The sequence below is a fragment of the Jaculus jaculus genome, chromosome 9 (genome assembly GCF_020740685.1).
Source record: "Jaculus jaculus isolate mJacJac1 chromosome 9, mJacJac1.mat.Y.cur, whole genome shotgun sequence".
Taxonomy (NCBI): Eukaryota; Metazoa; Chordata; class Mammalia; order Rodentia; family Dipodidae; genus Jaculus; species Jaculus jaculus.
Genome location: NC_059110.1, coordinates 123,723,277 through 123,751,137, shown reverse-complemented (window position 1 = coordinate 123,751,137; position 27,861 = coordinate 123,723,277). Strand labels below are relative to the sequence as shown.

The window sequence follows — 27,861 nt, the reverse complement described above, 5'->3', positions numbered from 1 at the left end:
CAAAGCAATCCTCCAAACTCAGCCTCCCAAATGTGCAGGCATGAGACACCCCACAAAGCTTCTACCTTTCTAAAGCAGTCTCTTGTTCACCTTTGTACATATGCTAGGCCAGCTGGCCTCAAGGATCCATTCTGGTATTATACAGATCACTCAATATGTCTTTAAATGCATTCTGAACTAGGGTCATCAGGCATACATAAGCAGATGCTTTGCTTGTGAAGGAAGCTATCTTCCTAGGCCTGTGTTTTCTTGGGTCATGATTATTTTGAGGCAGGGTCTTATTCTACCTCAGGCTGGACTCAGATTTGGATTTTCCTGCTTCTGCCTTCTGGGTTGCTAGAATTACAGTCATGGGCCACCACACCTGGCCCAAAGCATCAGCATTGTTAATTTAATATTTCTCAGAATAAGAAAACAGCTCATTTTAAACAAGAAGTTTATTTAAACAAGACGCTTGACTTGAAGGGAAAACTATCTAGGATTCATTTTTTAGAGTAATTTATCCCTACTTAAAGACAGATTGCCCTACATGTAACAGCTACGTACAAAAAAGTTATAAAATTGTCCTTGGTTTTACAATGATAAATGAAAAACATTAAAATTCTCCAATCAAACAAGGTATGTAAGGATTTTTTTATGTTGTTGGTTTTTTTGTTTTTTTTTTGTTAAAACAATGAGAGCAAAATAACTTACTGGAATATAAAGATAAGAGCTGAATGAGCATGCCACGAATGGAGAGAGGGGTTATTTTCACAGAACCAGTACTTTTCCCCATGTCATCTCCATCTGATGTCAACCAAAACATTGGCCATTTAGTTTAAAAAGAAAAAGAAAAGCGCAATATGCTTGTGCACATACACCAGTTACTTTATGTACAATAAAGGAATAGGGAAGGGGATAATGAAAGAATAGAGAAAACTATACTGTAGTAGTCAGGATGTGGTGGAACCAAATTGCAGTTTTCTAATTGAGAATGTATTCTTGGTCTATAACAAAATCCTGGAGTAAAGTAGCAGGTTCCCTTTTTAGTAGACACCTCCTGTCTGTTGCTGGAACACATCAATTGTATCTTCATCTTCCATTTCCAACTATCACAGAAAAGAAAAAAGTGATTAAGTCCTTAAGTTTTTATTGTTTTCATATATAAATATATTATAAAACATGTATAAGCCCCACCATATTCCACAATTCTTTACGTTAGATGTCATGAAAATAAGACAGACATGTTAGCAAATACCTATAGTCCAAGGATTACGAAACTTAAGGGGACAAGGTCAGAAATTTGGGGTCAATCTAGGGTAAACAGCATTACCCTGTCCAGGTAGGATCATCTCAGTATCACAGCAACCTTCCTGCCTTAACCTTCTCAATGCTGTGTGTATACATTGTTTAGGTTAGCAAAAACTGAATTTATATGGGATGAAGTGATGACTCAAGCAGTTCTTCATGTAGAGTCAGAAGCATTAAGTGGCACATGCACCTGGAGTTAAGTCTGTAGTGGCAAGAGAGCCTGGCCTGCCAATTCTCTCTCTATGCCGCATGGGGTAGAACAAGATCCTACCTGGGGAGGGAGAGAAAAGGGGCTTGGGAAGATGTCTCAGCAGTTAAAGGTGCTTGCTTGCAAAGCCAGACAGCCTAGGTTCAATTTCCCAGTACCACCTTTAAGGGTAGATGCGCAAAATGGCACTTTTTTCGAGGTAGGGTCTCACTCTAGCCCAGGATGACATGGAATTCACTATGTAGTGTCAGGCAGCCTCGAACACACAGCAATCCTCCCACCTCTGCCTCCCAAGTGCTGGGATTAAAGGCATATGCCACCATGCTTGGTTACAAAATGGCACTTCTATCTGGAGTAAGTATGCAGCATGCTGGACTGGAGAAATGGCTTAGCAGTTAAATCACTTGCCTGTGAAACTTAAGGATACAGGTTTGATTCTCCAGTACCTACATAAACCAGATGCACAAGATGGTACAAGCCCCTAGAGTTCATTTGCAGTGACCAGAAGCCCTGGTGCACCCATTCTTTCTAAATATCTTTCATCTCTCAAATAAATATAAAAGTATTTAAAAAGGCCAGGTGTGTTGGGCTGGAGAGATGGCTTAGAGGTTAAGCGCTTGCCTATGACGCCTAAGGACCCCGGTTCGAGGCTCAACTCCCCAGGACCCATGATAGCCAGATGCACAAGGAGGCGCATGCGTCTGGAGTTCGTTTGCAGTGGCTGGAGGCCCTGGCGTGCCCATTCTCTCTTCCTCTCCCTATCTGCCTCCTTTTGTCCCTCCCTGTCTGTGTCAAATAAATAAATAAAAATAACAAAAAAAAAAAAAGGCCAGGTGTGGTAGCACATGTCTTTAATCTCCGCACTTGGGTGGCAGAGGTAGAGGATCATGAGTTTGAGGCCACCTTGAGACTATATAGTGAATACCAGGTCACCCTAAGATAGAGCAAAACCCTATCTGGAAAAATAAAAATTAAAAATAAAAAGCACTATGCAGTAATTAAGAGTATGATTAAATGATTTTGTTTTTCGATACAGGGTCTCACTCTACCCCAGACTGAGGTGGAATTCACTATGTAGTCTCTGCATGACCTTGAACTCACCGCGATCCTTTTACCTCTACCTCTGGAGTGCTGGGATTAAAGGTGCGCATCACCACTCCCAGCTTAAATGGTTTGTTTTAGAGCCTGGAGAGATGATTCACAGGTTAAGGCTCTTGCTTACAAAGCCTAATGATCAAGTTTGATTCCCCTGTAACCATGTAAAGTGGGATGCACAAGGTGATACATTCACCTGGAGTTCATTTGTAGCAGCCAGAGTTCCTGGTGTGCCTAATCTCTCTTTGCCTGCAAATATATATATATATTGGTTTTTCATGGTACGGTTTCACTCTAGTCCAGGCTGACCTGGAATTCACTATGTAGTCTCAGGGTGGCCATGGACTCATGGTGATCCTCCTACCTCTGCCTCCTTAGTACTGGGATTAAAGGCATGCACCACCACACACAGCTCCATATATATATATATATATATATATATATATATATATATATATATATATATATTTTTTTTTTTTTTTTTTTTTTTTGCTTTTTTGAGGTAGGGTCTCACTCTACTCAAGCTGACCTGGAAATCACTCTGTAGTCTCAGGGTGGCCTCAAACTCACAGAGATCCTCCTACCTCTGCCTCCTGAGTGCTGGGAATTAAATGCGTGCGCCACCACGCCCGGCTGCAAATATTTTTTTTTAATGTATTTGCAAGCAAAGGCTGTACAGAGGCCACATGCATGCCACTTTGTGTATTTGGCTTTATGTGGGTACCAGAGAATTGAACCTAGACCAGCAGGCTTTGCAAGCAGATGCCTTTAACCACAAAGCAACCCCCCCAGATCTGTTTTCTTAACTGTATGTGTTTTGACAGGTATACACACACACACACACCCAACCTCACCTCTGAGGGCCCCCCCAAAAATCAATATATTAGCTTGTATAAATTTTGTTTGGTTTTGGAGGTAAGGTCTCACTCTAGCCCAGGCAGACCTGAACTCTGTAGTCTCAGGGTGGCCTGGAACTCTCAGCGATCCTCCTACCTCTACCTCCCAAGTGCTGGAATTAAAGGCTTGTGCCACCATGTCAAGCTGGTTGTATAAATTTTTTTTTTTATGAGAGCGACAGACACAGAGAGAAAGACAGATAGAGGGAGAGAGAGAGAATGGGCGCGCCAGGGCTTCCAGCCTCTGCAAACGAACTCCAGACACGTGCGCCCCCTTATGCATCTGGCTAACGTGGGACCTGGGGAACTGAACCTCGAACCGGGGTCCTTAGGCTTCACAGGCAAGCGCTTAACCGCTAAGCCATCTCTCCAGCCCTGTTTGTCAGACTTTTTAAACTACTTTTTAATTATCTATTTGCAAGGAAAGAGATGAGAATGCTAAGACCTCTTGCCACTGCTGGCTTTATGTGGGTACTTACTGGGGAAATCAAACCCATACTGGCAGGCTTTGCAAGCAAACACCTTTAACCACAGAACCACCTCCCCTGTCCCTGCATTTCACATCTTTAATCCCAGCATTCAAGAAGCAGAGTCAGGAGAACTGCCTAGGCTATGATTTTACCCCTAGTTTACCATCTAGCACCTCCTTGTGGCAGCAAGATACAGTTACTTCACAAAGACTAATGGAAAATTTGTAACTCAAGACATGCCAAATCTTTGAAGATTATCAATAAAATTATATCTAGACATGCTAGTCACTCATGCCATATTTATCTCTTCTAGTATTTTTATTTTTGGTTTATTTTTATTGAGGTAGTATCTTGCTCTAGCCCAGGCTGACCTGGAATTCACTAAGTAGGTTCAGGGTGGTCTTGAACTCATGGCAATCCTCCTACCTCTGCCTCCCAAGTGCTTGGATTAAAGTTGTGCACTACCATGGCCTGGCCTTCCCTTCTGGTTTTGGTTGGGGAATTAGAACTAAAATTCAAGTCAGGGCCAGGTGTGGTGGCACACATCCTAACACTTGGGAGGCAGAGGCAAGAGGATCGCTGAGAGTTCAAGGCCACCTTGAGACTACATAGTAAATTCCAGGTCATCCTGAGCTAGAATAGAACCTACCTCAAAAAAAAAAAAAAAAAAAAAAAAAAAACAAGTCATACACAGTAGCTCATCCCTGTAATTATAGCACTTAGATTGAAAAGGGAATAGCCGAGTTTAAAGCAAGCTTAGGAGCCAGGCGTGGTGGCGCACACCTTTAGTCCCAGCACTTGGGAGGCAGAGGTAGAAGGATCGTGTGAGTCCGAGGCCACCCCGAGAGTACATAGTGAATCCAAGGTCAGCCTGGACTAGAGTGAGACCTTACTTTGAAAAACCAAAAATAATAATAATAATAAAATAAAGCAAGCTTAGGCTAAAGAGCAAAACCATACCCCAAAACTAAATGTGGTGGTATGCTTTTAATCCCAGGACTGGGAAAGCTGAAGTAGGGTCATAAATCTAGGCCAGAGTGAGTTAGGGTGCAACACTGCTTTACAAAGAGGTTAGTGATGCACTTTTAACACCTTTCAGCCCAGCACTCAAGAGGAGAGATAGGAGGGTTACTATGAGCTCAATTTTATCCTAAGCTACGCAAGAAGGTAGAGGTCAGACAGGGGTATGGATGAGACCCTGTCTCCAAAACACCTCTAACTTTGTACAAACCCAAACAAGAGATAGTGTGTGGGAGGGTTGGATGGAGGTAAAAAGGTAAGGCATCAAAAACAATTGTATGAAACACTGCAACAAAAACCATCATCTTGCATTCTTATTTAAAAAAGATCTATATTCTACTATTTGAATACCCAAACTCAAAAACAATGCTTCTTAAAAATTCCAAAACAAGTTTTCCAATTAATAGAGATTTTTACCTGTGCAGGTGTGTCTGTTTCATTGATTGGCTGCCCGTCAAATCGGAATCTGATCTGCCTCATTGACAAACCCTAAATGAATTTAAAAGCAATAAACAGCATGTGAACAAATATTAAGAACAACATTTAAATAAATCTATATGCATAATTAACCATTAATAAACGTAGTCTAAATCACTGATCAATACCAGTACTAGAGGCTGAGGCAGAGAGGTGCTCCCAAGTTTGAAGACAGTCTGAGACATACTGAATTCCAGGCTTAGGCTACATGTCTCAAAAGCAACAATGAGATGGGCATGGTGACAACTGCCTTTAATGCCAGCACTTGGGAGGCTGAGGTTAAGAGGCTTGATGGATTCAAGGCCAGCTTGGAGCTACAGAATGAATTTCTGGTAACATGGACTAGAGCTGGGTGTGGTGGTGCATGTCTTTCTTTAGTCCCAGCACTCAGGAGGCAGAAGCAGGTGGATCACTGTGAGTTCGAGGCCACCCAAAGACTACATAGTGAATTCCAGGTCAGCCTGGGTTAGAGTGAGACAGTATTTCAATACCTCCTCCCCAAAACAAAGAGGGTGGAATGATGCATCACTGGTTGAGGCAAAGTCTAACAACCAGACTGATTTGCCAGTAGCCACATACACATAAAGCTATATGCACAAAGTGGCAGATGCATCTGGAGTTGTTTGTAGCAGCTAGAGATCCTTGCATGCCCTTTCTCTTTCTCTCTCTCACCCTCTCTCTAAACAGGTAGGTTCCAAGGGTAATCTGGCTACACAGACTAGATAAATAGTTGAGTTCTGTGAGAGTCTATCTCAAATAAGGTGGAGTCTGACTGAGGAAGAAACCTGACATCAACTTCTGGCCTTTACATGGCCACATACAAAGACCAACCCACCCCCCCAAAAAAGTGATGAAGTATAGGGGCATGGTGGCCCACACCTTTAATCCCAGCATTTGGGAGGCAGAGGAGGATTGCCATGAGTTCGAGGCCACCCTTAGCTAGAGTTGAGATCCTACCTCAATAAATAAAACAATAAAAAACAGTGGCTTAACAGTTAAGAATTAGTCTCAGACTGGCCTCAACTCAGTGATCCTCCTTATCTCAGCCTCAGGAAGCAAAGGCAAGAGGATCCCTGTGGGTTCAAGGTCATCCTGAGACTATATAGTGAATTCCAAGTGAGCCTCAATCCCCCCATCCCCCAAAAAGCATGACTACCAACCCTGGCATTAAAAAATATACATATTTGTATTTCCTTGTAAACAGAGAGAGAGAATGAATAAATATGAATGGGTGTGTTGGGCCTCCAGCCAGAGTCCAGACACTTGGTGCATCTGTGTTAATATGGGTACTGGGAAATCAACCCCATGTCATTAGGCTTCCCAGGCAAGCACCTTAATTGCTGAGCCATCTCTCCAGCCCTTGTTAAGTTTTTTTAAAGTAAGGTGTCACTCTATCTTAGGCTAACCTGGATCTTATTCTGTTATTTCCAGGCTGGCCGCAAACTCACTAGATCCACCTACCTCTGCCTCCCAAATGCTGGGATTAAAGGCTTCCAATGTTTTGATTTCAACATATGAATGTATGTCATCTATTGAGTGGGGATACCAAAAAATAAAAAATAAATAAAGTTTCCAGGGCCCATTGTTTTTAAGTCATTGTCCACATTTTGGCTATTTGTGGTGGCTGATGCCTATAAGGCCAGCATTCATGAGGCAGAAGTATGAGGATGGTCTTGAGTTTGAGGCTAGCCTGGACTACAAAGTAGGTAGGGAATGGATCAGTTGGAGGCACATGAACTGCAAGACCTGCCAGCTAGGGCTTAATTCATAGTACCCACATAAAGACAGAAAGTAATGAAATTTCATTTGCAATGGGCAAGAGCCCCTGATGTGCTCATCCTTGAATATATTCAAAAAGGGTCTGTTCAATTTTAAGTACCTAGTTAAACAAGCACCAGAATGCCTCAAGAGATATGAAGGATGTTGAAGGAATTCTTTACAAAGTAAATAAGAACTTTCATTCCCAATATTCCTCTTTTGAGTCAGGGTCTAAGTAATGAGTCATGAAAATTTTGGATGGTGCACACCTTTAATCCCTGCACTTGGAAGGCAGAGGTAAGAGATCGTTGTAAATTCAAAACCACCTTGAGAGTATATTGTGAATTCCAGGTCAGCCTGGGCTACTTAAGACTCACATTGGAGGGTGGGACAACCCATAACCAGGGCTAAAGAGATGACTTAGTTAAAACTTGCCTGCAAACCCTAACAATCTGGGTTGGATTCCCCAGTAGACATGTAAAGCCAGATGCACATGCACCTAACATATGTTTGTAGTGGCTGAAGGCTGGTGTGTTCTGTTTTTCTCTCTCATTGCAAATACACACATAACCAAGTCTGGATGTCGTGGAGCATGCCTTTTTCCCCAGCACTGCAGAGGCGGAAGTAGGAAGATCACTGTGATTCCAGACCAGCCTGGGACTATAGGGTGCCAGGTCAGTCTGGACTGTAAGCCCCTACAGTCCCCCCCCCAAAAAGTGAAGTCATTTAAGAGTCTACCTAACATGCAGAAAGCCCTGGATCCCCAGTACCACATAAAACCATGCATGGTAGGGCTTGCCTATATTCAAAAACATAGGAGTAGAGGCTAGATCAAATGTCCAAAGTCAAGCCAGGCAAGCCTTTAATCCTAGCACTCAGGAGGCAAAGGTAGGAGGGCCATCCTGTGTTCGAGGCCACCTTGAGAAAACAGTGAATTCCAGGTCAGCCTGAGTTGCAGTGAGACTCCTAACTCGAAAGACAAAACAGAAAAACAAAAACAGGAAAGTTCAAAATCACCCTTAGCTAAACAGCAACACCAGTCTTGGCTACATGAAACCCTGTCTCAAAAAATAAAATCAAATCCTTGTACTTTGGGCACTGGGTGAGAAGGCCTTTATCAAAGTAGTTATCATATAAAAATGAGGACCTCAGCCAGGCGTGGTGGCACACACCTTTAATCCCAGCCCTTGGGAAGTAGAAGAATCACTGTGAATTTGATGCCACTCTGAGACTACATAGTACTTCCAGGTTAGACTGGGCTAGAGTGAGACCCTACCTGGAAAACGCCCACAAAAAAAAGGGGAAATGAGTTCCAATCCTCAGCAACCTTGTTGAGGTAGTTATACACGTACATCCATTACCAGCAATGGGGAAGCTCACTAGAATAGCTGAACCGATTAGCTCCAAGTTCAGTGAGAAACCTTATTTCAAATAAGGTGGAAAATAACCCATCAAGAAATATACCCTATCAGGGCTAGGGAAATGGCCTAGTGGTTAAGGAGGTTGTCTGTGAAACCTAAGGACCTCAGTTTAATTCCCCAGGACCCACATAAGCCAGGTGCACAAGGGGACACACACATCTGGAGTTTGTTTGCAGTGGCTGGAGGCCCTGACATGCCCATTGTATCTTCCTCTTCCTCTCTCTCAAATAAATAAAATTTTTAAAAAAAATCCCCTATCAACTACGATGATCCAACAATTCACAAGCAAAAATAGACACGGTGGCACCTGCCTTTAATTCCAGTACTTTGGAGGGAAGAGGATCACCATGAGGGCAGCCTGGAGTTACAAAGTGAGTTCCAGGTGAACCTGGGCTACACAGTAAGACTCTGCTCCCAAAAGACCAAACAAAGCAAGCTAAAATTTTATAACGGAAAACAAAAAAAAATTTTTTTTTGGTTTTTCGAGGTAGGGCTTCACTCTAGTCCAGGCTGACCTGGAATTTACTATGTAGTCTCAGGGTAGCCTCGAACTCAGGGCAATCCGACCTCTGCCTCCTGAGTGCTGGGATTAAAGGCATATGCCACCATGTCCAGCTATAATAAAAAATTGCTAAAATATGTGGATATTACTATTCAAGGCCACTTTGTGCTCACTTGGCAGCAAGTAAACTAAAAGTGGAACAACAGGGATCAGCATGGTCTCTGCGCAACACAAAGATGACTCAAAATCTGTGAAAAGTTCTTTGCATACTTTAAAAAAGGAGGGAGCTGCGCATGGTGGTGGACACTTTTGATTCCAGCACTTGGGAGACAGAGAGACTGTTGTGAGTTCAGGACTGGCCTGGAACTAGAGTGAGTTCCAGGTCAGCCTGGACTAGAGTGTGACCCTACCCACACACACCCCCAAAAAAGTGGGAAAGGGTAAGATGGCTCACTGGATGCAAATAGGCGGACCCGAGGTAAATTACCAGTACACATACAAAATGCTGGACATATACTTGCATGCCTGTAACTTCAACATTAAGGGGAGAAAGAGGAAGACCACTGGGACTCCCAGGTCAGGCAGTCTAATTGAAAAAAACCCTGGCTAAAGAGATGGCTGAGCATTTAAGGCTCTTGCCTGCAAAGCCAAAGAACCCAGGTTCGATTCCCCAGGACCCATGTAAGCCAAATGTGCAAGGTGGCGCATGCATCTGGAGTTCATTTGCAGTGGCTGAAGGCCCTGGAGTGCCTATTCTCTCAAAAAATCAAATTAAATTAAAAACAATCAATCTCACTGGGTATGGTGGCACACACCTTTGACACCAGCACTTGGGACGCCATGTTAGGAAGATGGCTGTGAACTCCAGGCAACTCTGAGACTACAGAGTGAATTCCAGATCAGCCTGGGCTACAGCAGGACCCTACCTCAAAAAAAGAAAAAATAAATAAATAAATAAAAATCAACCTCCAGGCTTAGTGAGAAATTTAAAAGAAAAGTAAAAGTAAAAAGGTAAATTTCAACCTTTGACACGCTTGTAATCCCGGAGACTAAGGGAGATGGTCAACATGGGATACAGTGAACTTTAGGTCAGACTTGACTAGTTAAGACACTACTTTAAGGAAAACAAAAAATGAGGGTTGGAGAGAGGGCTCAGCAGCTAAAGGTAGTTACTTGCAAAGCCTGATAAGCCTTGATTTGATTCTCCAGTAACCATGTAAAGCCAGTGATGCAGTGTGGTACACAAATCTTGAGTTCATTTGCAATAGAAAGAGAGCCTGGCCCACCAATCCTCCCCTTATAAAAAAAAAATATATAAAAACAAAGCTGAGCGTGGTGGTGCACGCCTTTAATCCCAGCAAAAAGAAGGCAGAGGTAGGAGGATTGATGGCTTAGCAGTTGAGTTTGCATGCAAAGCTAAAGGACCTCAGTTCAATTCTCCAGTATTCATGTAAGCCAGATGTACAAGGTGGCACATGCATCTGGAGTTCCTTTTCAGTGGCTAGAGGCCCTGGCAAGCCCTCTCTCTCAAAAAATAAGTAGGGGGCTGGAGAGATGGATTAGTGCTTGTTAAGGCATATTCCTATGAAGCCTAAGTACCCAGGTTCAATTCTCCATGTCCCACGTAAACCATATGTACATGGTGGTGGATGCATCTGGAGTTCGTTTGAAGTGGCTAGAGGCACTGACATGCCCATTCTCACTCTCTCCCTTTCAGTCTCTAATAAATAAATAAATAAATTTTAAAAAAGAGCTACACAGCAATAGGAAGCAAGACCTTTTCAAAAGTAAAACTAAGTTGGGCATGGTGGCATGAGGATCACAGTGAGTTTTTGGCCATCCTCACTGACTACATAGTAAATTCCATCCAGGTCATCTGGGTTGATTGAGACCCTACCTCAAAAAGCTAAACAAATAAAAAACATGTAAAAAAGTGGAATGAGAGCTGGGCACGATGGTGCACACTTTTATCCCAGCACTCAGGAGGCACAATTAGGAGGCTAGCCCTGAGTTTGAGACCATCCTGAGAGTATGTAGTGAATTGCAGGTCAACCTGGGATACAGCAAAACCCTACCCTCAAAAAGCAAAACAAGGGCTGAAGAGATGGCTTAAAGGTTAAGTCGCTTTCCTGCAAAGCCAAAGGCTCCAGGGTCGATTCCCCAGTACCCATGGAAACCAGATACCCAAGGTGGTGTATGTGTCTAGAAGTTGTTCATTTGCAGGGGCTGGAGGCCCTGGTGCACCTACTCTATCTGCCTCTTTCTCTCTCAAATAATTAAAAACAAAACAAAATGACTTTTAGCCAGGCGTGGTGGCATATGTCTATAATCCCAGTGCTTGAGGGGGTGGGGCGCAACAGAAGTAGAATTGCAAAGAGTTTGCAGCCACCCTGAGGCTACACAGTGAATTCCAGGTCATCCTGAGTAGAGTGAAACCCTAGCTCGAAAAAACAAAAAATAAAATAAAATAAAATTGCTAATACTCAAATATTTTTGACAAAAAGCAATTTGTAAGTTGATTCATTTATATACACCTTTGCCTCCCCAATGTTGGGATTAAAGGCATGTACCACCATGTGTGGCTTCAAGATTCACCGTTTTCTTGTAAATTTTATGTCTTTGGGAACCTGTAGTTAAGTCTATGAACATAGCCCTGCATTCCTGGTACAACACTAAAATCATACTATCTAAACCATCCACTTTTCATGAGGTAACCATATACAAAGTATGATACAACTCATGTCAAGTAAATTCATCCTACCAGAAATAGTCGTTGTAGTATTATGCTCGTCTACTTGCTACTCTCAGTCTGGTTTTGTAAATAGATACTTAAGTGGAAGTGCACATATCAATTCCTCACCTGTCGTTCACAATAGGCTTTCATTAGTTTACTAAGTGGTGTATGCCTCTTAATCTTAAACTGCACCACAGAACCATCCTGCCCCGCAACCTTCAAATTAATATGATCGTTGTTCTCAGTCTTGACTCCTTCCTGTTGAAAGAAAAATAAAAAGTATAATTTGGAAAATGTGAAAAAAAATACTTTTTCAAAGTAGGAGCAGCCCACCGTGCTTCAGAATCAACAGGTTTGTTTTATATCCTGTATTTAAGAGCATACAGCTGTTCTCAGGCACCGCAAGCAATCTGAAAGATGAGAAAACCTGCAGCATATTTCTATTAAACAGAAAAATCTACATCCCTACCACCAAGGGCAACACTACATTTAAAAGATGAGTCTCACTCAATTTATTGTGATTTTCTAAAAAGCTGTATTTCTCCATTTGTCCAAATATTTTTGCATCTCTCTTAAGCGCCCATTCCCTTCTCAAAATGTTTCAAGTAGTACTACCAAAACAGCGCGTAGGGAGGGAATCACAGCTTGGAATTCGAAATTAGTTTCTCCTCTTAATAGAAAGTCACCAAGTTCAGCTCAATGCTAAAAATTCAATGTACTTGTCAAAAAAAAAAATTCCTTAACAGAAAGGAATACTGATTCTTCCTTGTAGTAACTTCGTTTGTTTATTTTTAGTTCTTATTCTCCCCTCCCCTTTGCTGTCACGGGTCAAAGCCATAGTTTTCTCTTAAATCTTCCTGGCGGATTTGGATCCAATACGAAGTTCACCAAAAATCAAGTGTGGAGGCATTTCTGCAGCACCCAACATCGCTTCAGCAAAGTGATCGCGAGGGAGGAGGGTGTCAAAGCAAATCCGAGGTGGCAAGTCCCGCGTGCCCTGAAGATGAGCGTCCGCTCGTCGTCACCCAAGTCTCCTCCAGGAGCCGCGTTCCCAAATTCAGCTCCATCCCGTCGCTCCGCTCCTACCTCAGCCTCCAAGTTCTCCGAACCACATGGTCCCCGCGGGGTTAAGGGGATGTTTGGCACGCCGCTGCCCCTCCCCCTCGGGCCTCCCCACGGAATCCCCCCGCTGTGGGCATCCGCTCCCCGGCCCGTGGGCGGGCAGCCCATTGATTCGCCCCGAACCCTCGGTGCGGTCCCGGGGCCGACTTCTCCAAGCCCGCGAGCCCCCACCCCGCGAGCAGAAGCGAGACCCCGAGGACTCCCGCCGCCGCCGGGTCCGCGCAGGGTGGGCTCCACGCGCCCAACGCCCTCGGCACCCGCGCCGGCGGCCGGCCGTAGCACCCGCGCAGAGCCGGTGGGCCCGCGGGCTCCCGCGATACGTCGCTGGCCCCGCGAGGCGCGCGCTCCGAGGCCCCGGGGGCGGGAGAAGGAGGCGAGCCTCCTCCGGCGCGGGAGGGAGGGAGGAAGGAAGAGAGGGAGGGAGGGAGGGAAGGAGGGAGGGAGGAAAATGGCGCGGAGCGCCGGGCCTGAGCCACGGCCAGCCCCATGGGGGGCCCGGGAAAGCGAGGGGAACTCGCGGCGGGCTCAAGGCCGGACCCCGGCCCGCGCCACCCACCGGCCGCACGGCAGGCAGGAGGAGGCGGCCACCGAGCTCACCTTGGGTTTCTCGTCGGCCATGGCGAGCGCCGGGGTCTCCTCAGCAGCCGCTTCACAAAAGAGGTACCAGGTCCGCACCGAAGGAACACACAAGCAGCACCAGGAGCGGCAGGAGAAGGAGGCGGCAGCGCTGGACGAGGGAGAGGGTGCGCGCACGTCGTGCGCTCCCTCCCCCCACCCTGCGTGCGCGAGCACGAGCGACCGGGGCTTCCTATTGGCTGCCGCCTCGCGGGAGCGCGCAACGCTTACATAACCACCCCTACCAGCGCCACCCCCCATCCCGCGTCGCCGCCGACTGGGCCAGGCGCCCGGCGGGCCGGCGGGAAGAGGCGCGGACACGCGCACCCAGCCCGCCGCGGGGGCGCGCCTTGGCTCTGGGCGGGGCTGTATTGTCCTCCTTCTGTGGTTGAGCATAATCAAAATGGCTTCCAGCTGGTCGTCGGCGAGGACAAGAAGGCTTGTGGTCTTAGATTGGAGCCATAGGACGAAGAAGACAGAGCCACCACACCTGGAAAGGGAAGCCTAAATCCAAACTGCCCCAGCACGAGGTTGTGAGGAAAACTCATGTTACAAGGCACAAAATTCAGCTTTCCTACTTCACACTGACCCTCAGGCCCTCATTCTTTGGATGGTGAAGCCTCAACCGGTTCCTCACCCTGCTTGAGCCTCAGGTGCAACGACCACTTCTGGCTGCTTGGTATCTCTGGACTAGCTGAGGACAAAAATGTTCTTTTATTCATTCAAGGAACCCTTTACTCCTGCTCATGGCCTGTCATCCAACTTCCATCAGTGAAAACGAGCCAACACAAGCTTTTGAGCCTACAAAAGAGGCCTTTCCTCCCCTGCTCCATTACAAAGCAGAAGTAGGCCTATCCTGTTTGAAGACAATCCTAATTTTTTGTTTTGTTTTGTTTTTTCAGGTAGGGTCTCACTCTAGCCCAGGATGACCTAGAATTCACTATGTAATCTCGGGGTGGCCTCAAGCTCATGATGATCCTCCTACCTCTGCCTCTCGAGTGCTGGTATTAAGGGCGTGCATCACCACGCCAGGCTGACAATCCTAATTATTTCATCTATCCACTGCTTCTCTCCGTTGACTTTTTGTCCTGTAGTTCCTTCCACTCATCCATTACAGAAACAATCAGTTCTCAACTCCATCATGACATTACCACCATAACGCTCCATTCTTGGCCAAACAACTTGAGAAAAAAACACCCATGCCAGCTGTCTCCACCCTCTCACCTCCCACTAATCCCTCAATCCACTGCAATGTGGTGCTGGCCCCATAGCACCACAAAAACTGCTCTCTCAAACGTCACCTTTGCTGAATTATCACTATCTCTGTCCTAGGACTTGTCCCTACTTCTATTACTATCTAATTACTAATAAATTTCAGATCTATTTCTAGTCCAGATCTTTCTTTGTGCTTCTGATTTTTAAACACCTCAACTCAGATGTGCCAGAGACACTTCAAACTCAGTAGAACTCAAATAATATCTTTTGGTTGTTTGTTTTGTTTGGTTGGTTTTGGAGATAGTGTCTCCCTCTAACCTAGGATGATCTAGAATTCCTCCTACCTCTGCCTCCCAAATTCTGGGATTAACCGTTTGCACCACCATGCCTGGCTTTTTCATTCATTCATTTTTTTTTTTAAGTAAAGTTTCAATCATTCCTAAGATAACCTGGAAGTCATTCTGTAGTGCCAAACTGGTCTTAAACTCAGGGCACCCCTCCTCTCAAGAGCATGGACTAAAGGTGTGCATTAGCACACACCCAACTCTATTCCACCTTTTTTTTATTTATTACTATTATTATTTTTTAAAACTTTTTTTTTTTTTTTGAGGTAGGGTTTGGCTCTAGCCCAGGCTGACCTGGAATTCACTATGTAGTCTCAGGGTGGCCTCAAACTCACAGCTATCCTTCTACCTCTGCCTCCCAAGTGCTGGGATTAAAAGTGCATGCCACCATGCCTGGTTTATCCTTAACTTTTTTTTTTTTTTTTTTAATTTTTATTAACTTTTTCCATGATTATAAAATATATCCCATGGTAATTCCCACCCTCCCCACCCCCACACTTTCCCGTTTGAAATTCCATTCTCAATCATATTACCTTCCCATTACAATCATTGTAATTACATATATACAATATCAACCTATTAAGTATCCTCCTCCCTTCCTTTCTCCACCCTTTATGTCTCCTTTTCAACTTACTGGCCTCTGCTACTAAGTATTTTCATTCTCACACAGAAGCCCAGTCATCTGTAGCTTGGATCCCCATATGAGGGAGAACATGTGGCGCTTGGCTTTCTGGGCCTGGGTTACCTGACTTAGTATAATACTTTCCAGGTCCATCCATTTTTCTGCAAATTTCATAACTTCATTTTTCTTTACCGCTGAGTAGAACTCCATTGTATAAATGTACCACATCTTCATTATCCACTCATCTGTTGAGGGACATCTAGGCTGGTTCCATTTCCCAGCTATTATAAATTGAGCAGCAATAAACATGGTTGAGCATGTACTTCTAAGGAAATGAGATGAGTCCTTTGGTATCCTTAACTTTTTTTTTAATTATTTATTTATTTATTTGAGAGCGACAGACACAGAGAGATAGAGGGAGAGAGAAAGAATGGGCGCGCCAGGGCCTCCAGCCTCTGCAAACGAACTCCAGACGCGTGCGCCCCCTTGTGCATCTGGCTAACGTGGGACCTGGGGAACCGAGCCTCGAACCGGGGTCCTTAGGCTTCACAGGCAAGCGCTTAACCTAAGCCATCTCTCCAGCCCTCCTTAATTTTTTTAAATTGATTAGATCCCTTTGTCTCTCCTTTTTTTTTTTTTGTTTTGTTTTTCAAGGTAGGGTCTTGCTGTAGCCCAGACTGACCTGGGATTCACAATGTAGTCTCAGGGTGGATTCCAACTCACAGCAATCCTACTTCTGCCCCCAGAGTGCTGGGATTAAGACGTGCGCCACACACCCGGTTTGTTTTGTTTTACAAGGTAGGGTCTCACTCTAGCCCAGGTTAACTTAAATAAACTTTAAAAATAAATCTCTGACTCAGATGGATGAAGCAAGCCTGGGACTAGAGTGAGACCTTGCCTCAGAAAAACAAAAAGAAAGAGAAAGAAAGAAGAAAGCTGGGCATGGTGGTGCACACCTTTAATCCCAGATCTCAGGAGGCAGAGGTGGGAGGATCGCCACAAGTCTAAGGCAACCCTGAGACTACATAGTGAATTCCAGGTCAGCCTGAGCTACAGCAAGACCCAACCTTGGAAAAGAAAGAAAGAGAGAGAGAGAGAGAGAAAGGAAGGAAGGAAGGAGGGGGAAGAGAAGGGGAAAGGAAAAGAAAGGAAAGGAAAGGGAGGGAGGAAGGCTCACATCTTTAATCCCGGCCAGCAAAACCATACCTGGAAACCTGGAAAAAAAAAAAAAAAAGAAGAAGAAGAAGAAAAGGAAGAGCCTGATGTGTTGTGACAAACACCTTTAGTCTCACAAGTCTTGAGGCAGACATTGGAGAATCACTGTGAGTTTAATGCCAGCCAGGACTACAGAGTGAATTCCAGGATAGCCTGGGCTACACTGAGACCCTACCTTAAATATTAAAAAAAAAAAAGAATAGGTGGGGGCTAGAGAGATGGCTTAGCAGTTAAGACACTTTCCTGCAATGCAGAAGGACCAAGGTTCAATTCTCCAGGTCCCAGGTAAGCCAGATGCACATGGTAGCACATGTGTCTATAATTTGTTTGCAGTGACTAGAGGCCCTGACCAGCCCATTCTCTTTCTCTCTCTCCCCTCTCTGTCTTAAATAAATAAATATAATCTTTTTTTTTTTTTAAGAAAAGTATTTAGGGCTGAAGGAATGGCTTAGTGGTTAAGGCACTTGCCTGCAAAGCCTAAGAACCAAGGTTCGATTCCCCAGGACCCACATAAGATAGATGCACAAAATGGTGCATGTGTGCTGGAGAGATGACTTAGCGGTTAATACACTTGCCTGAAAAGCCAAAGGACCTTGGTTCGATTCCCTAGACCCACGTAAGCCAGATGCACATGGTGGCACATGCATCTGGAGTTCGTTTGCAGTGGCTAGATGCCCTGGATCCCATTTTCTTTCTTTATCTCTCTCTCTCAAGTAAATAAATAAAAATAAAACAAAAACACAGTGTTGCAAGCTTCTGGAGTTCATTTGTAGTGGCTGGAAGCCCTGGCATGCCCATTCTCTCTGTCTTTCTACTATCTCTCTGCTTGCAAATAAATAAAGATTAAACAAACAAACAAACAAACAAAAATAATAGGTGGATGATTCATGGAGCAGAAAACCCAGTGTTCCCTCTGGCTACCACAGGCTAGTACAAACTGTTACAGACAGGCTAGCACATGGGGCACCATGTGGGCACATACATGTGCATAAATGGCACACACGACACACACAATCTAAAAAGAGACTATGTACTGAATTCCAAGTTACCCTGAACTAGAGTGAGACCCTACCTTGAAAAAAACAAAAACAAAAACAGAGGTATGGAGAGATGGTTTAGTGGTTAAGGCACTTGCCTGCAAAGCCAAGGTACCCAGGTTCAATTCCCCAGGACCCATGTAAGTCAGATACACAAGGTGAGGCATGCACCTGGAGCTCATTTACGGTGGCTGGAGACCCATTCTCCCCCCCCCCTTTCAAATAAACAAATAAAAATTAAATTAGCTGAGCCCATGGTGCATCTTTAATCCCAGCACTCAGGAAGCAGAGGTAGGTGGATCACCGGGAGTTTGAGGCCACCCTGAGACTATATAATGAATTTAAGTCAGTTTGGGCTAGAGTGAAACTCTACCTTGAAAAACGAAAAAAAGAAAATCAACCAAAAAAAAAAAAGAAGAAAAAAAAGGAGGAGGAGGAGAAAAGAAGAAGGAGGAACAGGAAGAAGAGGAAGAGGAGGTGGGGCTGGATAGATAGTGCAGTGGTTTAAGGCGCTTGTCTATAAAACCTAACTACAGGCTGGAGAGACGTGTTAGTGGTTAAGGAGCCAGGTTCGATCCTCCACGTCCCACATAAGTCAGATGCACATGGTGGCACATATGTCTGGAGTTCATTTGCAGTAGATGGAGGCCCTGGTGTGCCCATTTTCACTCACTCTGTCTTCACTATCTCTAATAAATAAGTAAATAAAGGTTTCCTTCTGCAGGGTGTGGTGGCATATGCCTTTAATCCCAGTACTCAGGAAGCAGAGGTAGTAGGATCACTGTGAATTCAAGGCCACCCTGAGACTACATAGTAAATTCCAGGTCAGCCTAGGCTAGAGTGAGACCCTACCTTGACAAACCAAAAAAAAAAAAAAAAAGATGGAGGGTGCTCAGGGTGTTCAATGGTAGAATACGTGCCTAGTATACCCCAGGGAGTAATCCTCAGCATCATGAAATCATATTGAGAAGCTTTCTTTAGTTAAATATATGGAGAAACTAAATATCTTCCTTTATTTTTTCTTTGTGTGTGTGTGTATGTGTGTGTGTGTGTGTGTTTAAGAGTTTCACTCTAGCCCAAGCTGACCTGGAATTTACTATGAAGTCTCAGTTTGGCCTCAAACTGATGGTGATCCTCCTGTAAGTTTCTTCTTTTTTCCTTTTTCTTTCTTTTGGTTTTAATGATGTAGGGTCTCACTGTAGCTCAGGCTGATCTGGAACTCACTCTGCCTTGAACTCACTGTGATCCTCCTACCTCCATCTGCCAAGTGTTGGGATTAAAAGTATACACCAGCATGCTTAGCTGATTTTGTTGTGTATTTTTCAAGGTAGGGTCTCACTGTAGCTCAGGCTGACCTGGAATTCACTATGTAGTCTCAGCCTGACCTCGAAATAACAATGATCCTTCTACCTCTATCTCCCAAATGCTGTGATTAAATGCAGGTGCCACTACGTCCAGTGAAATAAGAGAAAACCTGTGAGCTTCAGGCCAGCCTTGGCTACAGAATGACTTTCAGGTCAGCCTGGGCTAGAGTGTTAACCTACCTCAAAAAAAGTTATTTGGTCTGGGCTTGGTGGCACATGCCTTTAATCCCAGCACTTAGTAGGCAGAGGCATATGGATCAGATCATTGTGAGTTCAAGGCTAGCCTGAGACTACATAGTGAATTCTAGGTCAGATTGGGCCAGAGTGAGACCCTACCTTGAAAAAAAAAAGGGGGGGGGTTAGAGGGAGAGATGGCTTTGCCTACCAAGCCAAAGGACCCAGATTAAATTATCCAGGACCCATCTTAGCCAGATGCACAAGGGGGTGCATATGTCTGGAGTTTGTTTGCAGTAGCTGGAGGCCCTGATGTGTCCATTCTCTCTCTCCCTCTTTTCTGTCAAATAAATAAAAACAAAATATTGCCAGGCATGGTGGCACATGCCTTTAATCCTAGAACTCTGGAGACAGAGGTAGAAGGATCACCATGAGTTTGAGGCCACCCTGAGACTACATAGTGAATTCCAGGTCAGCCTGGACTAGAGTAAAACCCTACATCAGGAAAAGAAAGAAAGAAAGAAAAAAGAAACACATAAAAATAAAAGATTAAGGCTAGGCATGGTGCTGCCCGCCTTTAATCTCAGCACTCGGTCAGGAGGCAGGGGTAGGAAGATCGCCATGAGTTTGAGGCCACCCTGAGACTACACAGTTAATTCCAAGTCAGCCTAGACCAGAGTGAGACCCTGCCTCAAAACATACATACATACATAAATAAATAAAATATTTTAAAAATTAAGAAAAAAGTTATTTGAGTTTTGATCTGTCAATTCAGAGACAGAGAGAGAGAGAGAGAGAGAGAGAGAGAGAGAGAGAGAGGGAATGAGCATACCAGGACCTCTAGCCACTACAAGTCAATTCCAGATGCATGTGCCACCATGTGCATTGGGCTTATGTGGGACCTGGAGCATCGAATCTAGCTCCTTAGGCTTCATAGGCATGTGTATTAACTGCTGATCCATCTCTCCAGGCTTAGCTGATTGTGTGTGTGTGTGTGTGTTTGGTTTTTGGTTTTTGGTTTTTGTTTTTTCTTTTTTTTTTTGAGGTAGGGTCTCACTCTGGCTCAGGCTGACCTGGAGTTTACTATGTAGTCTCAGGGTGGCCTCGAACTCACGGCGATCCTCCTACCTCTGCCTCCCACGTGCTGGGATTAAAGGCCTGCGCCACCACGCCCGGCTTGGTTTTTGTTTTTTCAAGGTAGGGTCACCCTCTAGTCCAGGATGACCTGGAATTCACTGTTTAGTCTCAGGGTGGCCTTGAACTCATGGTGATCCTCCTACTCCTGCCTCTTGAGTGCTGGGATTAAAGGCATATGTTGCCATGTCTGGCCTTCAAGTTATACTTTGTTTTAGTAGGTCATGGAAGTGCTTGTCTTCTTGAGAGGTAGAGGTTCAGAGGATCACTGTAAGTTGGAAGCCAGTCTGGGACTACAGAGTGAATTTCAGATCAGCCTGGGCTAGAATAGAACCCTACTTTGAAAATAAAATAAAATAAAAAGAAATCAACTTTGGTAGACTATTCTTGAAATCTCAGCATTTTGGACAGGTTGAGTAAGGGAACCTCCATAAATCTGGGGTCAGCCTATGTTACTGGGTGTTACAGGTCAGGCTGGGTTAGAGGCTGTGCCCAAACAAACACACAGAAGGATTAAAGACACTGGAATCTAGGCTTGGTGCTACATGCCTTTAATCCCAGCACTGGGGAAGCACAGTTAGAAGTATCATGTAGTGTTCAAGGCCACCTTGACCCTACCTGGAGAAAGAAAAACCAAAAGTGCTCTACTTGGAGTAGAACACTTATCTAACATGTGCAAGGCCCTGGAGTTTCATCTCTATTAGACTCCCCAGACCCCTCAAAGAAAAACAAAAACAAAAACAAAAACACAGTTCATGGTGCTGGAGAGATGGCTCAGCAGTTGAAGGTGCTTGCTTGCAAAGCCTGAAAGCCTAACAGCCTGGGGTTCAATTTTCCAGGACACATGTGGTAGCTTGATTCAGGTGTCCCCCATAAACTTAGTTGTTCTGAATGCTAGGTTCCCAACTGATGGAGATTTGGGAATTAACGCCTCTTGGAGGCAGTGTATTGTTGGGGGTGAGTTTATGGGTGCTATAGCCAGCTCCCCCTTGGTAGTGTTTGGCATGCTCTTCTGTTCCTGTTGTTCTCCTGATGTTGGCCAGGGAGTGATGTCTACCTCTGCTCATGCCATCATTTTCCCTGCCATCGTGGAGCTTCCTCTAGAGCCTGTAAGCAAAAATAAACTTTTTTTTTTCCCCCCATAAACTACTCTTGGTTGGGTGCTTTCTGCCAGTAATGTGAACCTGACTGCAACACCATGTAAAACCAGATGCACGTATCTGGAGTTCATTTGTAGTGGCAGAAAGTTCTGGCCCAACCATACTCACTCATTCTCTCTGCTTCCCTCTGTCTCTCATATCTCAAAAATAACTAGAAGAATAGATTAATGGGGATGAAAAGGCCCAAGTGAGGTCAGATTGAGTAAAGGAAAAGTGGAGGGAGGGCTAGTCAAAATCTAAGAGGATATAAATAAATCATATGGAAAAGTACTCTTTTGGACAATGGAACACTCAGGAGCCATAAATTGTTGCTAGAAATTTTTCATTGCCAGGGATGGGATACCTTCCAGTGAGTTGTTGGCCATGGAGGTCCCTGATACCCCCAAAACATAGACTATTGCTGTGAAGCCCTTGGTTTCCCACTAGGAATAGATGGTAAGACCCTATTGCTGAAGACTCCATATACTTGGGCTGCAAGGCCACTGAGAAATCCTGCTAGAACTGAGCTGATTACCTCCTCCATGTAGACCAGCTGACAGAAAGCTAGAAGAAGCCATTCTGCATGCAATTCAATAGGAGAGAGAGAAATCACCAGTGAAGATACTCAACAGTGGACACTGTAAGCCTTATATTTTGTCAGTCAGGCCAAATGAGCCAACAGGTGAAATAGTGTCACGCCTGTTATGGTGAAAACTAACTGCTCTCTAATTGGACTGGAGGCCCGCTCCATGGGAGGGACTATATCCCTGATACTTAAAACCTAAAATAGGGGTAGTCATAAGTCCTAGGGGTGTAATGTCTGCTGCTGTCTGGCTAGATGTATATACTATACTAAAAAACTGCCCAGTAAGCACTTCTCAATGTTCATACCAATATATTAATGCTACTCTTGCTTTTGGTTGAGAACTTTCTTCTTTCAGATGGCAGTGACCTTGGGATGACTCAGAAGGCATCATGGTGCTGGGAAGAAGTGACAGGAGTGGTTAGCACTGCAATATCTCTATCACACCTTCCAAGGCTCAGGGTCCATTGTTGAAGAGGTGGCGAAAGAATGTAAGAGCCAAAGGAAGGATGGTTTCCATCTCTAATCTCAGAATTTGAGATGGTGAAGAAGGAAGACTGCTGTTAGTTGAGTTTAGTAGCCTGGTCTACATAGTAAGTTCTGATCCAGCTTCAGCTAGAGATACCTTGTCTCAAAACATGCTTTTCTCATGGGGTTTGATGGTGCATGCCTTTAATCCCATCACTTGGGAGGCAGAGATAGGAGGATCGCCGTGAGTTCGTGGCTACTGTGAGACTACATAGTGAATTCTAGGTCAGCCTGGGCTAGAGTGAGACCCTACCTCGGAAAACAAACAAACAATGTTCTACATGCCTAGTCATCAGGGAAATGCAATTTAAAACCATTGAGATTACATCTCACTCCTGTCAGATTGGCCACCATTATGAAAACAAATGACCATAAATACTGGCGAAGATGTGGAAAGAGAGGAACACTTTTACACTGTTGGTGGGAATGCAATGTGGTTCACCTATTGTGGAAATCATCGTGGAGGTTCCTAAGGCAGCTAAAGATAGGTCTACCATATGACCCAGCTATAGCACTCCTAGGCATATATCCTAAGGACTCATCTCATTACCTTGGAGATACTTGCTCAACCATGTTTATTGCTGCTCTATTCACAATAGCTGGGAAATAAAACACGCCTAGATGTCCCTCAAATGATGTGTAGATGATGAAGTTATGGCACATTTATACAATGGAGTTCTACTCAGCAGTAAAGAAAAATGAAGTTATGAAATTTGCAGGAAAATGGGTGGATCTGAAAAGGATTATACTAAGTGAGGTAACTCAGGCCCCAAAAGCCAAGCATTGCATGTTTTCTCTCATATGTGGATCTTAGCTACAGATGATTGGACTTCTGTGTGAGTAGGAAGAAAACTCAGTTGCAAAGGCCAGTAAGCGAGAAAAGAGACATAAAGGGAAGAGAAAGGAAGGGGGGGGGACTTAATAGGCTGGTGTTGTATATATGTAAGTAGAAGAACAGATTAATGGGGGTGAAAAGGCCCAAGTGAGATCAGAGGAAGAGATTGAGTAAAGGAAAGGTGGAGAGAGGGCTAATCAAAATCTAAGAGGATATAAATAAATCATATGGAAACCTACTTTTTAGGACAAGGGAACACTCAGGAGCCATAGATTGTTGCTAGAAATTTTTCAGTGCCAGGAATGGCATACCTTCCAGTGAGTTGTTGGCCATGGAGGTCCCTGATGCCCCCAAAACATAGGCTATTGCCGAAGCCCTTGGTTTCCCACTAGGAATAGATGGTAAGACCCTATTGCTGAAGACTCCATATACTTGGGCTGCAAGGCCACTGAGAAATCCTGCTGGAACTGAGCTGATAACCTCCTCCATGTAGACCAGCTAACAGCTGGAAGAAGCCATTCTGCATGCAATTCAATAGGGGAGAGAGAAATCACCAGTGAAGATACTTGACTGTGGACACTGCAAGCCATATATTTTGTCAGCCAGGCCAAATGAGCAAGCAGGTGCAAAAGAAGCACGTCTGTCATGGTGGAAAAACACTACTCTCTAATTGGACTGGAGACCCTCTGCATGGGAGGGAACACATCCCTGATACTGAAAACTTAAAACAGGGGTAGTCATGAGCCCTAGGGGTGTAATGTCTGCTGCTGTCTGGCTAAATGTATATACTATGCTTATCAAACTGCCCAGTAAGCACTTCTCTTAATGTTCACACCCTTATATTAATGCTACCCTCACTTTTGGTAGAGAATCTTCTCTTTTCAGATGGCAGTGACCTTGGGATGGCTCAGAAGGCATCACGGTGCTGGAATGCTCAGTACTGCAATATCTCTATCACACCTTTCCAAGTCTCAGGGTCTTGCAGAAGAGGTGGTGGAAAGGATGTAAGAGCCAATGGAAGGGTAGGACTCCTTACAACGTGCTCCCCCAGACACAAAATGGCCTAGATATCCATGACCTCACCGTGCCTGACACTACCTACACAAGACCATCGTAATAGGAGGAAAAGATCATGACATCAAAATAAAAGAAGAGACTGACTGAGAGGGGAAGGGATATGATGGAGAATGGAGTTTCAAAGGGGACAGTGGGGGGGGGGGAGGGAGGGTATTACCATGGGATATTTTTTATAATCATAGAAGCTGTTAATAATTTTAAGGGCTGGAGAGATGGCTTAGCGGTTAAGCGCTTGCCTGTGAAGCCTAAGGACCCCGGTTTGAGGCTCGATTCCCCAGGACCCAAGTTAGCCAGATGCACAAGGGGGCACATGCATCTGGAGTTTGTTTCCAGTGGCTGGAGGTCCTGGCACACCCATTCTCTCTCTCTCCCCCTCTTTCTCTCTCTATGGCTCTCAAATAAATAAAAATGAAAAAAATTTTAAAAGAAAAAAATATTTTTAAATCAAAAAACAAAATAAGTGACTAATTATTGAGAGGGAGAAAGGTATGATGAAGAATGGAGTTGCAAAGGGTGGGAGGAGAGAGGGAATTACCAAGGTTATTGTCTACAATTATGGAAGTTGTGAATAAAAAATATTAAATTAAAAAATCAGAGAACAGCCGGGCATGGTGGCACATGCCTTTAATCCCAGCACTTGGGAGGCAGAGGTAGGAGGATCGCCATGAGTTCCAGGCCACCCTGAGACTATAGAGTTAATTCCAGGTCAGCCTGGACCAGGGTGAGACCCTACCTTGAAAAACCAAAAAAAAAAAAAAAAAAAAAAAAAAATCAAGAGTACAAAAAAACCCTTTTTTTTTGAGCTTGTTATGATGGTGCACATCTTTACTTTTTTTTTTTTTTTTAAAGAAATGTCTTTTCTTTTGTTTTATTTGAGAGCCACAGAGAGAGAGAGAGAGAGACAGAAAGAGGCAAGTAGAGAGAGAGAGAAAGAGGGAGAGAATGGGCGCACCAGGGCCTCCAGCCACTGCAAACAAACTCCAGACACATGCGCCCCCTTGTGCATCTGGCTAACGTGGGTCTTGGAGAATCAAGCCTCGAACCGGGATCCATGGACTTCACAGGCAAGCGTCCAACCACTAAGCCATCTCTCCAGCCCCTGGTGCACACCTTTGTCAGTACTCAGGAGGCAGATGTCATCATCTTTTCCACCTCTTCTGAGGGTCTTGTGTAGGTAGTACCAGGCACTGTAATGTCATGGACATCCATTCCAGTTTGTGCCTGGAAAAGCACATTGTAAGGAGTTCTATCCTTCCTTTGGCTCGTACATTCTTTCTGCCACCTCTTCCACAATGGACCCCGAGCCTTTTAAAGTTTAATAGAGGGCTGGAGAGATGGCTTAGCGGTTAAGTGTTTGTCTGTGAAGCCTAAGGACCCTGGTTCGAGGCTCGATTTCCCCAGGACCCCATGTAAGCCAGATGCACAAGGGGGTGCACGCGTCTGGAGTTTGTTTGCAGTGGCTGGAGGCGCTGGGACACCCATTCTCTCTCTCTCTCTCTCTCTCTCTCTCTCTCTGTCGCTCTCAAATAAAGAAAAGTAACAAAAAAAATTTTTTAAATAAAAAATAAAGTTTGATAGAAATGTTTCAATGCTTAACAATCCAGTATCACTTCTTCTCAGCACTATGGTGACTTTTGAGTTGTACCACTGGTCACCACTATCTGAAAAGAGAAGCTTCTCTAGTCAGAAGTGAGAGTAAGTCGGGTGTGGTGGTGCACACCTTTAATCCCAGCATTCGGGAAGCAGAGGTAGGGGACCATCAAGAGTTTGAGGCCACCCTGAGACTACATAGTGAATTCCAGGTCACCCTGGCCTAGAGTGAGACCCTACCTTAAAAAAAAAAAAGTAAGAGTAGTATTAGTATATGGGTATGGATATTAAGAAAAGTTAAAATTGGGGGGCTAGAGAGATGGCTTAGGTGTTAAGCACTTGCTTGCAAAGCCTAAGGACCCCAGTTCAAGTCTTAATTCCCCAGGACTACATAAGCCAGATGCACAAAGTGGAGGAGCATGTTTCCCAGCACTTGGGAGGCAGAGATAGGATTGGTATGAGTTCAAGGCCAGCCTAGGACTGAATAGTGAATTCCAGGTCAGTCAGAGGCAGAATGAAACCCTACCTCAAAAAACAAAACAAGGGCTAGAGAGATGGCTTAGCTGTTAAGCGCTCGCCTGTGAAGCCTACGAACCCTGGTTCGAGGCTCGGTTCCCCAGGTCCCACGTTAGCCAGATGCACAAGGGGGCACATGCATCTGGAGTTCGTTTGCAGTGGCTGGAAGCCCTGGTGTGCCCATTCTTTCTCTCTCCCTCTTTCTCTCTGTGTCTGTCGTTCTCAAATAAACAAATAAAAATGAACAAAAAATATAAAAAAATAAAAAAGGTCATTTAGGTTATTTTAGCAATTCTTGACTTTTCCATGACGCCAGGGTTCCCTAATAGTTATTTATTTATTTATTTATTTATTTATTTGAGAGAGTGAGAGAGAAAGAGGCACATAGAGAATGGGCACAGCAGGGCCTTCAGCTGCTGTAAACGAACTCCAAGATCATGCATCTCCTTGTGCATCTGGCTTATGTGGCAAGTGGGGATTCGAACTGGGGTCTTTTGGCTTTGCAGGCAAATGGCTTATCTGCTAAGCCATCTCTTCAGACCCCCTGAGTTTCTCCTTTTTCTTTCTTTCTTTTTTGTTTTTTTGAGGTAGGGTCTCGCTGTAGCCCAGGCTGACCTGGAATTTACTCAGGGTCTGAGGGTGGCCTCGAACTCACGGCTATCCTCCTACCTCTACCTCCCGAGTGCTAGGATTAAAGGCGTGCGCCACCACGCCCGGCTCTTTCTTTATTTTAATATTTAATTTTAATTTATCAGAGAGAGGGAAATAGAGAGAATGCGCGTGCTAGGACCTCTGGCCACTGCAAACTTCAGATATACGAGCCACCATGTGCATTTGGCTTAAGTGGTTTCTGGGGAGTAGAACCTCGGTCCTTAGGCTT

The 27,861-nt window shown here is 44.6% G+C and overlaps 1 protein-coding gene across 1 annotated transcript; it reads right to left on the bottom strand.

Moving 5' to 3' along the window:
• Positions 1 to 419: 419 nt before the first annotated feature.
• On the bottom strand, positions 420 to 13,762 carry Sumo2 (small ubiquitin like modifier 2). The gene is made up of 4 exons (XM_045158147.1): positions 13,591 to 13,762; positions 11,998 to 12,129; positions 5,397 to 5,468; positions 420 to 1,088 (listed from the first exon to the last, which is right to left on the bottom strand). Exons 1-4 carry the CDS (start codon positions 13,609 to 13,611, stop codon positions 1,026 to 1,028), a joined length of 288 nt encoding a protein of 95 aa, XP_045014082.1. The 5' UTR covers positions 13,612 to 13,762; the 3' UTR covers positions 420 to 1,025.
• Positions 13,763 to 27,861: the final 14,099 nt, after the last annotated feature.